The 13,668-nt window shown below is 45.9% G+C and overlaps 1 protein-coding gene across 11 annotated transcripts in view; it reads left to right on the top strand.

Annotated features, from left to right (window-relative positions):
* The window catches only part of LOC111857680 (serine/threonine-protein kinase MRCK alpha-like), a 73,737-nt gene that overhangs the window by 14,561 nt on the left and 45,508 nt on the right, over nt 1-13,668 (top strand). For all 11 annotated transcript variants that reach the window (XM_072699008.1, XM_072699007.1, XM_072699010.1 and 8 more), the window contains exon 2: nt 12,440-12,531. In XM_072699008.1, coding sequence (XP_072555109.1) covers nt 12,440-12,531 — 92 coding nt within the window. The remainder of the gene's footprint in view (nt 1-12,439; nt 12,532-13,668) is intronic.

Genomic DNA, 13,668 nt, shown 5'->3' with positions numbered 1-13,668 from the left:
ATGAATAGCGTGTTCTGGCTGCTTGAGGTCATCCGCCGCTGGACTGCACGTTTCCCGGTCTTGGGTTGCCTTGATTCAGCATGTAGCCAGTGTTCCAGATCCGTGTCGCACAGGATTTAAGGCGACCTGTTAGCAAAAGTGGTTTGAGCCTGGATTAAATAAATTAGCTTCAATTTGAGTAGAAAAGTGCTCAGAAGGCAGAGAACCATTTATCACACTGAATTTCATATGCATGCAGTTACTCTACCACCACAGCCCAGTGCTGGATTTACAGTGTGTATTTCTGTATGCATGCATGCATGTGCTTTCTCTCATTTATTGATAATTTGGGTTTTAAAATTTTATTAAAACGACTTGTCACTGATTAAAACTGGATTTTTAGCCCGTTGTTCATTTAGCCACCACTTTCTCTCTCCACAGCGAATGTCCCTGAAACAACGGCGGTTAAGGGCCTTTGGTCCGGGCCCCGACTGTGAAATCACTCCCACAGATTTGAAGCAGTAACTTTCATCAGTGTCCTGACCTGCGGGGCCACACCCCGCCCCCGTCAGACAGCCTTTTTGGGAGACCTGCAGTACACCTCAGTGTCCTGGATATTGGATGGGGTTAAGTTTTAATTCCAGTTGGGAGTTTGCAGTGGTATCGAGAGGGCGTGACCTCCATATGCAAATTAGACAATGGTATAAAATGCTGCTCTTTTTGTGAATTTGTTTCTTTTGAAATCTGAAGACCACCAGCCCCGGATTTCCCCCTCTTTGTTGCTGTCTGTCTCGCCTTTGTAGTCTAGTCCAAGGTCAGGTGGAGGAGGAGCTGTGGGGTTAATGTGCAGCCTTCAGATGGTCTGGGCCATAGTGCTGTCGTGGTACCCCCATGTGTAGAGACTATGGTGTATGCTGGTAATCTTTGTGCCTTCTGGGGGGGACAGCAGGTTCTCTTAGACGGACAGGATTTTGATGTAGGTTCTGGTCGCTGTAGTAGCTTAATTAGCATTAGCGTGAGGTTAGCATTGTGCTTCTGTGAATTTGCTGGGTTTCGTTTTTGTCGCTCCTCCTTAAAGAACGTGGGGGCGCTTTGCCTGCTGCAGTGAAATGCTTCTACCTGACCTTATTGATGAGGTGAGGTATCTGCTGCAGTCGATCAGGACACTGAAGCGAAATTTTATTCCAGTCCTTGCTGTTCTGATACTTCAAGTAACTACTTCAATTATAACTCTAGAGTTATAATTTATGGTAATAGAATAGTTGTGATTTTCAAAATATGGTATTAGCATATTCGTGCCTTCCAGCAAGTCTGCTTTGACTCCACAAAGTATCGTGCTGAAGACGTCGGCTTAACCTCAGAGGTGGGGGGGTCGGTATTGATGTGAGCGTGTACGATTTCATTACCGTTTGTTTTCTGGAAAACTGGGAAATTTCTGATCAATATTGTACCAAAGAGCTTCCAATGGGCATATTTCCACTTACGTTCCTTGTACACTTTTAATTTTTCTTCAGTAGCTTCAGAGCGGAATTAATTACAGCTGTCGGGTTTCTCGTGCTGTGTGTTCCGGGCTGACGAGCGTCGGGAACGTAGCGCTTCCCAAAAGGGTTTCCTGGCCCCGCTGAGCCCGGAGCGGGATTCCATGGAAGCACATACATGAATTATTCACCCCTCTCATGCTTGCTTAGTCTGTTCCATCTTGTTTTTCTTTCCATTGCTGGTTCTTTAATGACAGTGGGGGGGGGGTTTGGGCACCGATTGTCATTGTGAGCACATTATATGACAGGTACATAGCAGTCAGCCTTCTGATCGCCGCTTTGATAGCATCTAGTGCCCGTGATGGGATGGCCGTCCTGCAGTCCCACCGGGGCCTGCTGTCCTGATGGACGCACCGTGCTGCTTGTCAGCTCTGTAGCTGCCTGCTCCCCTACAGCCGTGATGATTTATCTACAAACTCCGTCCAGGGCGGGAGTGACGAGGCCAAAGCCTCCCAGCTGAGTACTGTGCCGGGCGATTAATGCATCAGGAGAATAATGGCTGGATCTGTCACCTGATCGTCACCTGCAGTCTTCTAGACTAAACAAGATACTTGAGATTAACTTTTGTTTGAATGTTTTAACTATAATATTTAATAGTCTGTATATGACGTTTTTACTTTTTTGTGAAATTCTGTTTTAATATTCCAGTACGCTCACCATGAATGTAACCCTGTGTGCCTCTTATCTGTCTGTGTATGCTGTCAGTGGGTGCACTATTAGATACACCTCCAGGGTACTGGGCACGACCCCCTTTCGTGTCCAGAACCACCCTAAAGGTGGATGGGGTCTGCGTTCAGGGCAGCCTGTCTGCACACCACTGTTGCACCGAGCGGTAATTTCCCCCTTGCGGCCATCCTGCTAGCTTTAGCTGTTATCTCCTGACCTCTCTCTCCTCTTAAGGTGTTTCAGCCACAGAATGCCTGCTGATTGGGTGGCTCTGTTTATCGCAGCGCTCTCTGTAAACTCCAGACACTGTAGTGCATGAAAGTCCCAGGAGGGAGGCTGGTTCTGTGAGGGTGGGACTGCCGCGTCCGGCACCAACGTTCTCCGTGTTATAAAGAGCATAGATCGCATGGTGTAACGCTTAAGCTGACAGTAACTGAACCTCGTGTCTTACAGTTCTTGGCCTTCATTGTGTGTGTGTGTGTGTGTGTGTGTGTGTGTGTGTGTGTGTGTGTGTGTGTGTGTGTGTGCGCGCGCATGCGTGCGTGTTTGCGATTGTTTGCATGCTCCAGCACGTCGCAGTATTGGCCCCCCCTGTGGAATGCATGCGATTCCTAGCTGCCACTCAGGGTGTCTGTAGAAACAGCCCCTCGCTTTCTGCCCCGACACCCAAGGTGCCCCTTGCTGCCTCCCGTTCGGTTTGCGCTGCCCCTCTAGGCCGCCTGTCCCATACTTGAACCGTTGGGTTGGGATTTGTTTTTGGGTACATGGGAGAATGTTTGCAGCTGTATTTCAGGAAACCTTTGATTTGCATGTGATTTTCATGCCCATGCTGTGCGATTTCTGCGCATGCAGCTGTATTTGCGCAGCTGTCTGTAATTTCTGAGGCACTGCACTGGGTGAGGTTCGCTGCACTTAGGTTCAGTACTCCAGCAGGTCATGCAGTTTGACCATCATGCATTGTTGCCCTTGCGCATTTTGTTCGACGTATCTGAAGTCTGGCTCAAGCTGTACAACTTTCCTTATGTTATATGGTTGTTTGTTTATTTTTGTGTACTGAGTTTTGTAATCTTTTAAGATTTTTTATTAGATAGATGATGGCAGTGACCCCCCTCCCAATTTAACTTGCAGTGATTGTTAAAAACAGTGTTGAAAAATTGTAGATGTGGGTATCGATGCCAGTTTCTTCAGCACTGTCCTGCTTTGTGTAGTGCTCTACCTTATCAAAGACTAATCCAGTAGAACATTTTCATTTACGTTTTATTGTTTATCTGATGCTATTATTCAGTTCAATTTAAAGTAGAGGAAAAGGTTACAGTATATTTATACTTTCTGGAACTTGAACCCATGACCTTTGTGTTGTTGATGTAATGTTTTACTTATGGAACTACAGGACCACAGAACTCTGGGAAAATGCACAACAGCAAACAGGATTACAGTTAACACTGCTTTTGGCTTGAAATGCATGCCGTGAACTAGACATCCAACGTTTGGACCCGGACTCTGCGTGTGTGTGTGTGTGTGGGGGGGGGGGGGTGTGGGTGGGTGGGTGTGTGGTGTGAAGGAGCGGCTAGCCTTGTCCCACCTGTGGGAGATGGGGTCACACTGTGGTTCACATCCTGGGGTTAAAGGCCATCTGTGTCTTGTCAGCACATAGCTTGGGCTCGTTTTTCTATCCAGAAAAGAGAAGTTTGTCCAGCTCCTTCCAGCGTATAGATATTGAATTTGGCCTCATTCTGGTTTTTCTGTGCCACTCGCCGGCAGGTTCCGGCTGCCGTGCCGCTTGGCATATTACCGACTTGTGCCTGGTGGGTGGGGTGGGAATATTACGTGATGCGTTTAATTAGCAAACTGTTTGCTAACGTGAGAAATCGGTAATTATTTGTGCCTTCTGTCTCGATGTCTGTCTGTCGCTCCGTGTAGTTTGGCATGCCCCCGCCAGGCTGATTATCCCGGACGGCAGTACATTTCCTGGGTGACTCTGTGTCTGGGGTTTGTTTACAGCAGGTACGGCTTTGATTTCCGGGGTGACTCTGTGTCTGGGGTTTGTTTACAGCAGGTACGGCTTTGATTTCCTGGGTGACTCTGTGTCTGGGGTTTGTTTACAGCAGGTACGGCTTTGATTTCCGGGGTGACTCTGTGTCTGGGGTTTGTTTACAGCAGGTACGGCTTTGATTTCCGGGGTGACTCTGTGTCTGGGGTTTGTTTACAGCAGGTACGGCTTTGATTTCCGGGGTGACTCTGTGTCTGGGGTTTGTTTACAGCAGGTACGGCTTTGATTTCCGGGGTGACTCTGTGTCTGGGGTTTGTTTACAGCAGGTACGGCTTTGATTTCCTGGGTGACTCTGTGTCTGGGGTTTGTTTACAGCAGGTACGGCTTTGATTTCCGGGGTGACTCTGTGTCTGGGGTTTGTTTACAGCAGGTACGGCTTTGATTTCCGGGGTGACTCTGTGTCTGGGGTTTGTTTACAGCAGGTACGGCTTTGATTTCCGGGGTGACTCTGTGTCTGGGGTTTGTTTACAGCAGGTACGGCTTTGATTTCCGGGGTGACTCTGTGTCTGGGGTTTGTTTACAGCAGGTACGGCTAAGGTACGGCTTTGGCTGCAGCTCGTGTGAAAATAGCCTTTTTTGGATATAGCTTTTCACCATGTTGTTAAGTAGTGTTTCTGCAATGTTTTGTTTTTATTTTACCAAGTGTCATGGGCAGTGGATCCAGTCCCACAAAGGCTAAACCCAGTAACTGCGTTTCCAAGTTTTCTGACTGCCATATGTGTAGTAGGTAGGGTTGCAAAGGGCTGGAAAATTTCTGGAAATTTTCCTGAAACTTTCCGTTCCATGGGAAGTTAAGCTGGGGAATTTTGGAAATATTCCACTTTAGAAACTTTCCATGGGAATTAACGGGAAAGTATGGGAATTAACAAGAATATTCCTAGAATTTTGCAACCCTAGTAGTAGGTAGGTAACTGATAGTGTTTCCTTAAAGACCAAATCCAATTGAATTAAGATATTTTGTCATGAGATAAAACAGAGCCTATGAGACCCAGTTTTGGTCGTAACTCAGTTTTGATATTCAGTTAGTGTTTCTCCTGTGCAGTTACACCAACAGCCCTCTGGGTTCTGAGTTTGTGTCAGTTCTGTTCCTCTGTGGACTTAGCATGTGCTGTCAGTGTTTGTCTGCCCCCCCCCCTTAAATTCCCCTGGTGTTGTTGTGCTTATACACCACCTTTGATGGGCAGGTACCTCACTGAGCTCTGCCCTGCCTTCTGTGTTTTGGGATAGACTCCAAGCTCCCAGTTAGGTAATTCATTTTATGATGACCTGTGTTGATTTCTCCTTTTAAGTAATTACTCTATTTGAAGTGTGTGTTTTTAACCACTTGGGATTTTAATGGGATATGCCGTCCTTAGGTCTTGTGACAGCTGTTACTTCTCATAATGCAAATGGAAGCCACCGTCTTGAACAAACCGCAGTGGGTCGCTAACCAGTGTAAATCCTGTATTCCCTGTATAAACTACATTACTGATGAAAGATTAGCAGTAATCGTGTACAATTTGGGGGTTTCCTTATTAGCGTTCGTGCTGTATTTACACAGTCAAAGTACAGAATTGAATTTGGTGGTGATCATGACACGTGCATCATTAAACACCAAGTGAAACATCCCTGATTGACAGGACAGATTGAAAACAACATAATGAAAATTTCCAAGAGGTTATACTTGTCAGTAGTTATCGTCATAAAAAATACATGTAGTTGCAGATGATAAAGTTACACAGAGTGGTTGATTTGCATGTCCTGTAGTTACTGATGATAAAGTAACGCAGCGTGGTTGATTTGCATTTCCTGTAGTTACTGATGATAAAGTAACGCAGCGTGGTTGATTTGCATTTCCTGTAGTTACTGATGATAAAGTAACGCAGCGTGGTTGATTTGCATTTCCTGTAGTTACTGATGATAAAGTTACGCAGCGTGGTTAATTTGCATTTCCTGTAGTTACTGATGATAAAGTTACGCAGCGTGGTTGATTTGCATTTCCTGTAGTTACTGATGATAAAGTAACGTGGTTGATTTGCATTTCCATGAGTATGGATTCTTCACAATGAGACACGCATTAGTTTTTTTGCCCTCTCAATGATGAGGCCTGATTGTAAAATTGTCCAGGGCTTTGGGTTTGACCACCTTTGTGCCAAGTGACAGGCAGGACTTTTGCACTGGTGCAGGAAATAGAGATATTTCAGTTGCAGATGCACAACATGACCAATCATCCTTGACTAGCAACCCCTGACTCATCTTGATGCATTTGGAGGCTCAGTCTTGGATCTTGGAACAGACATTTCATACCCCCCCCCCCCCCCAGTCTATCACATGCTTACGAATGACCCCCTCTACTCCTGCACTCTTCTGATTTTCGTTTGGTTGCAGTTCTTTTGCAGGTTCATCTTTAATAATTGAAGACCGTAGACTTGTCTTTATTTCCGTTGAGTGCTCTTGGAGCATAAAGGAAGGCGCTCACCTTCCTGCTCTGTCACTGGGCGCACAGACTGCCCAGAGGGCATTTGCAGGTGCCCAGTCGCCATGGGCAGCACCATCATGCTGAACGCTTACGCCCGCGGAGCGGAGCCAGGAATCCAGCCCGTAACCCCGGAGGTGTGAGGCGGCACTGGCAGTGCATGAGTCACCACTCCGTCTGTGCTGTGTGATGACTTTGATGGACGGATGGATGAATGATTACTAATCGGCAATGAAACAACTAATCATTAGTAATGCTACAGGTAAACAAATGTAACCGAATTGGAGCCATATTAAGTATGAGATGCCTTTGAGGCCTGTGTGCTTCTCTAATTTCCATGAACTATGTGACCTGCGTTCTGTAAAGTATCTCTCTATAGATTGCTGCAGGGCCAATTAGTCCTACAGGTCAGTGTTCCCCTGTCCTGGGGGAACCCCGGACAGTCCACATTTTTGCTCCCTCCCAGCTCCCAGCCAATGAGGAACACCGAATTCCTGGTACAGGTGTGCTGGGAGATGAGAAGAAGCAAAAATGTGGACTGTCCGAGGTTCCCTGAGTACTGGGATGGGAAACACTGGTATAGGTAACATATGCCTAGGGTGTCAACCTCTGAGCGTGCCAACTTGCCAGCCAATTTTGCTTTGGCGCTGACAAATGGTGGCGGTCCCATTGGGTGCCACGTCAGCTAGGACCGGTCCTGGAGGGCTGGGTAATCAAGGGGTTTAGGAAATTGAGTTGTATCTAATTGTTCACACCAGTCAGACATTGTACTGTGGTATACTGTGGTATGTGGTATGTTTACGGTATTCTCAAAAGCAGCACTATTTTGGTATTTTGAAATCTTGGCGATAAAATAAATATAGCAGAATAGCTCCTTTTGTCACCGATATTTCAAAATACTGCCGCAACCCATATCACCACACTAGCTTGACTTTTGACGTGTGTCTATACTTATTTGGGGAAATGCAGCGACTCCACTGATGCCAAACGGTCTTGTTTTCGCTCGGGGCAGACCCACGCCTGCTGAACGTCGTCCGCTCCCGGGATGTAACTCTTCCCCCAAAGTACAGGTGCAATTCCAGCCTTTGTTTAGCTCTGCCGTCGCCTAATTAACCACTTTGACTGGCGTCGCGTTATAATGGGAGGGAGGCGTAACGCGTTTCTTTGTCAGATTTCTTTTGTAGGAGTAATTTGTGAAACTCATTCACTTGTGTAACTGTTTCTTTCTGCTTACCCTTTGACATCTGTATTTTACAGATTTGTAGGATTCAAAAGCTTTGTCATTTGTACAAGTACAATGAAATACTTGCTGACGTACCTCCCTTCAGATGTTGAACATCTGACAATAACAAATGGCAACATAACAGAATGATGCAGACAGAATATACACTTTTTTACTGTTAAGTTATATTAATAATATCTGTTATTTAACTTATTAAAAAAAAAACCTTAACACATTAGTGTTTCTCCAGGCTGTTTTGTATGACTGCTATTCCTAGAGGCTTCCCTCGCCGTCCTGCGATGGTCCTGCTCTTCTGACGGACCCCAACGCTGCCTCTGGCTTGTCTGTGTGCTTCCCTGCATTAATGACTGAGCTATGAGGTCAGGAAACCATCAGGAACCACAGAAATGCTGCGGTAGTTGTTATATGTGCACAGATCCAGATTAGAGCATCACATTCTCCTATGTTCCAGTCCCACCTGCCGGGGATCCCTGTAAAGAAACACCAGGGTAGATGGGTATAATGCCCTATTATGTGGAATGAACTTTCCAGACTAATTCTCCGATTTAAATGAATGATTCTTGCGTGTTTTAAATGGCCGACTATTTCATCAGCTTCGGTGCCGTGGAATGGCAGTGATCCTGGGAACCACAAAATGCGATTCCATGTGGAATGCTGCTGTCTGAACAATTAGAGGAGTGATTCCACACCCATAACCCCCCCTCTGCCCCCCCCCCAATGTCTCACACTGTCGGACCAGAGACCCTCGCAGACTGGGGCATGTGGGACCTGCTGTAATGCCGAATTTCAGGCCTGCTTTGTGCAGTTCTAAGAAGGGAGAAGTTTGCCTAGTTATTACAGCTAGGCTTGGCGATAACCTGTTAGTTTTACTGCAGATTTCCCACACTTCCCACTGCATTGACATGTTGACAAGTGCATTGTCTCACGCCACTGTAAGGCTGATGTTCATTATTAGTCAGGTTGCTGTGTGACCAGAGAAATTTACCAGCTCAATCAACAGTCAATTGAAGCAGTCAGGGTCAGTTGGTAACTGTTGTTGCATAATTAGATTGTATTGTTTTCTCCTTACCCACCAGAAGGCTGCCCTGTGGTTACCATTTATAACCAGTAAGCTCCAAATGCTTTTTTTTTGGTCCATTTGCTCCAATGAACCAGTACTCTGGCCCTTTTGGGGTTGCAGAGGGAGTATTCAGGCAGTGCAGAGTATTCAGGCAGTGCAGAGTTCCCAGACCACATGTCTTCCCCACGTAAAACATCCATATTCTATAACGTCTTACCCAGAACCACACTCAACTCGTGGGTCATCATGAAAAAAGTGGGTCACAGGACCATTTTCACTGGGTCATGGAGTACATGGTAAAAAAAAAAAAATTGTGCATGGTGAAGGCATTATCCACCTCTTCCTACAGTACATTTCATTTACTAATACTTCATTTTTTGTGAAATTTAGCTAAATTTTAAATTTGGGTTGTAACTTAATGACCAAGGAAACACGCGGGTTCACTTCAGCACTGCCGCTGTACAGGCTGAACATCGAGCAGCACAGACACGGAGACGCCTCGGACGGGACACCAGCCTATCGCAGGACACGCATGCAGTTAACAGTGGTTCTGCTAAGCCTCTATGTTACTTTGAGGCTGCAGGAGAGAAACTGGAGTATTGGAGGGGGAAAAGCCACTCACATGGAGAGATCAGGCGGATTAACCCAGAGCGGGGGTGCGAATCAGACTGATCTGTAGGTGTGAGACCGTTGTGGCGTCCTGTGTGATGTAGAGCAGTTTATTGTTAGTTAATAAAAGCCAGTGTATGTTGTTAAACAGAGAATTGAAACTTCTTTTAAAATGGCTCCGGGGATCGTTACCTGGAATGTGTTCTAGAACATTTCGGATCTTTTACCTGATATGTCTGTTGAACACATTGGACGCAAGGTGTGATGTGAAACTTGAGCCATGCCTCATCATGGTAACAGTTGCTATGTTTCTCATACCTGAATGTTTTGCCAGATGAGAAAACAGTGCGTGACTATAGGCCTATTGTGTGACGGCGCGCGTGTAACGGCGGAAAACGCAGAAGGCCTCCCTTTGTGCGGAGCTCTGCCTGCTCAGGTGCGAGGCTGCGGGAGCGACAGCATAATTATAATAACTGATTGATACTTTTATTGATCCCTGTGGGGAAATTGTCTTTATGCCTCCCTCAACTTGCTCTTTGTAGAGTAAGCTGTCCGTGACCTTCTGATTACAGCCACACAGGCTTAGCCCCCCGAGCCACACGCTGCCCCCTGGCATGTGCCGCTTGCGACTCGCACTAACTCACCGCGCCATAGACCCCCACGGCCCCATAGACCCCCACGGCCGCGTAGACCCCCACGGCCCGGCACGCATCACACCAGACGCGTGGTCGTCTTCCTACACAGCCGGAGCTGTGCTAAGCTTGTAATTCATGCCCAGGAATCCGCACGTCTGTTTGCAGCTGACGGAAGGTTAATATCTCCAGCAAACACCCTCCCAGAGGTGGACTGAGGGGGTGTCGTCTGCGCTGGGCTCAGCTCTACTCGCGTCAAATCGCGTGTCATGGAATGACCTGCGGCTACATCAGCAGAACGTCTAGGTGTGTCTGTTACAGTCACCTGGTGACGGTTTATTTGGAATACAGCCCATTTTGCAGCTAAGGCCTCCATTTAGCTAGCTAGCTTTCCATATATTGGCCAAACTAGCTGTCTGCCTTTCTCTCTCTTTCTTTCTCTCTCTCTCTCTCTCTTTCTTTCTTTCCTTCCTTCCTTAATCCTTCCTTCCTGACTGTGCCTTCCTCTTACCTATACTATGAATTGTATAAGCACACTTCCCGATGTGTGGCTCAGCAGCGGATTTCACCCGGCGCTGGAGTCCGTCCGGAGCTCCAGTCTGAGTCTGTTTCCGGGGGCTCTGAACACAGGGCTGCTGTCTCAAGCGCCACTTCAGCCTCCACCTTTCGCTCCGACCTCACGGAGGAAGAGGGTGCATTGTAGGCGTACGGTTGGTTTGTCTCTGGTGTTTTTCCAGATTTGCTCAGACATGGTCACATATTTTTTCCTAAGTTTTCACTGGTTCGAATAGTAATTCTGAAGGAGGTGCTTCAAATGGAGGACCTTAACACTGGGGATTTATTGACTGAACACTCACAGATCCCCTTGTAGGACAGCCTGTCCATGTTTACCCACGCAATGTCCCGAGTAAGTGGCCCAGTGTTGTTCTGAAGCCATACTAACTAAGCATTCCTTTGTTACAGCGTCATCACACCAGTAATCTTGCAGCTTGTGTCCTTAAGCTGCTGTATAAATAGTTGGACCAGTTTGTCGTGGATGGATCTGTTTATTCTAAAAGCTGCTTCAGGAGCAGGTTTTGAGGTTAAACCCCTGTCAAAACAGAGCGTCAGTGCGACTGTCTTCAGTCTTTCAACTTTCAACTAGTACCCCAGTGCTTCTGGAATTTTAAGAATTTCCTTAGTGAAAATGAAGAAGTTTGAAATTTTCCTTGCCAAAAGCAGCGACTGTTACTCACAGAAAAGTACTAGCATTATTGGGGGGTGAGGGGTTTGATAAGTGACGTTTAGGTGATGGCATAAGGTATTCACTGTGGCTACACCATTAAGAGAACCTGCCTAATAGGGAAGACTCCCTTTTCCCTGTAAAACTGCTTCATGATTCAATCCAAGGTGGCTTGTGGCTCTGGGGATTAGGACTGGGGATCAGAAGGTTGCTGGTTCAAATCCAGTGTTGGGATCTTGAGCATGGACCTCAACCTCAACTGCTCTGGGGCAGTGGACATAGGCTCTGACCCAAAAACGTGCTCTCACCATATCTGTATGTGTGTGTTATACACACATACATTTTTTATATTGCATTGTGGGGACCAAGTATCCAAATGTTTTGGGCTGTGTAAACAGACCATAGGAAACTTTATTTTAATGTATGTTCCACGGGCAACCAAACCGGGCTCACATACAGCCAGTGAAAGGTATTACTTGTACATATTAGTCATCGTATTCAAGTCTGGGTGTGGTGTGTAGCTGAGTGAGTTGGGACTCTGTGCTTGTGATCGGAAGGTCGGTGGTTCAAACCCCAGAGCACAGTGATTTCACCGTTGGGCCCTTCAGCAAGGCCCTTGCACCCCAGGTGCTCCGGGGGCTGTCTGATGCTGCATGTCGCTTTGGATAAAAGTGTCTGCTCAATTAATAACGTGTTTGTTGAATATGATTATACAAAGTCATGGGATATCCCACGCTGGCAATTCCTGTTTCTGACAAAACCTTGGACCGATTTAATCTGCATTTATTTTGTTTGATCAGAATTCAGGAGAACCCTTATCTTCTCATCATGCAGGATTGGTGTTTCTGTCCATGGTTGTCATATTTCTGTTCGGCACAGTGGGTGTCTGGCGGGGTCCCGTGTGCCATCGCACACTGTAAATCGGTCCCAAACGCACATTCAGCAATGCACCTCTCCATCTTCTCTTCTCTTCTCTCTCCACCAGCTAAGCCATTCACCTCCAAAGTCAAGCAGATGCGGCTTCACAGGGATGACTTTGAGATCCTCAAGGTGATTGGCCGTGGAGCGTTCGGCGAGGTGAGTGACCACACCCCTTTTGACTCGAGCCGGTCGTGGTGGAGGATAGGCTGTCCCCGGAGATGACAGGAAGGAAGCTCAAATTAGAAGAAGTGAAACCCAGAGCAGCAGGGACTTGAGGTTTATAGTGAGGGTGTAGGTCAATCAAAAGCATGTTAAGTAGCGTTGATATGAAACTTTTAAAAAGACCTCATATATATTAAATTTTTGCACAAAAATACTTATGTTGTAATATGTATAGAAATGTACATGTCATCCTACCAGATTGTTAAAGGTTTTGCTTTTGTTATAGTAATTGCACAGCTGGCTGGCCAGTAGAAGTTGTCCAATGAGAATTATTACAGGAACTTTTTCTCAAAACTTGTACCTTTTTTGCTCTAGATTCCTTGTTTTTCTGTGAGGCATAAAACACTTTGAAATTTACGTGCCCTGTCTAGTGAGCTGATTTACTGATGATGTCTCCATCGTGTTTGTGGTATTCTCTGGGCAGTTATCCCCCAGTGATCTTTTCAAATGATAATCATCGTTCACTATTCCAGAACAGTGGTTGCCGACAGGTCGATCTTTTAGACATCACTAATCAATCACGACAATCATACTGTCACTTTCACACTGCCACAGCAATTAGCATGAGCCACTCTACATCATCAGATCACTGACTAGCTTCATTAGCACAGCGTACGGTGATCACCAATGTGTCGACTGCAAGCCCTCAGTCGACAACTTTTACCGGGTAGCTTTCTGGATTTATTTATTTATTTTAAAGAATGTTGGAGACACCTGAATAAATGCGCTTTTCTGGATAAACACACGAACAAGAAGACAGCCATAATTATTGTGCAGTTCTAGAGAAAAATGTGATTTATTATATTTTTGTGGTTTTAGTTGAATTTAGTGACAGCTGCTGCTGTGTTTAGTATTTAAAATCCCTGGGGTATTTTGGATTTTTCACCTTTGTACGAAATGCTTATTATTTTTAAGTATGACTTTTTCATATTTTTGGTAAAACAACTATAGTTAACATAGAATTAAGACCTTAAGGAGTGTCTCCTTGTATTTGTTCTGCTGAAAAGGGTTTAATTGACACATACATTTTTTATGTAGGCGTTTATATTGAGTTATGATGTCAGCGCTTTG

Source organism: Paramormyrops kingsleyae, chromosome 14 (genome assembly GCF_048594095.1).
Source record: "Paramormyrops kingsleyae isolate MSU_618 chromosome 14, PKINGS_0.4, whole genome shotgun sequence".
In the NCBI taxonomy this organism is placed as follows: Eukaryota; Metazoa; Chordata; class Actinopteri; order Osteoglossiformes; family Mormyridae; genus Paramormyrops; species Paramormyrops kingsleyae.
The sequence above is the reverse complement of the archived record's forward strand: the minus strand, read 5'-3'. Positions and strand labels throughout refer to the sequence as shown.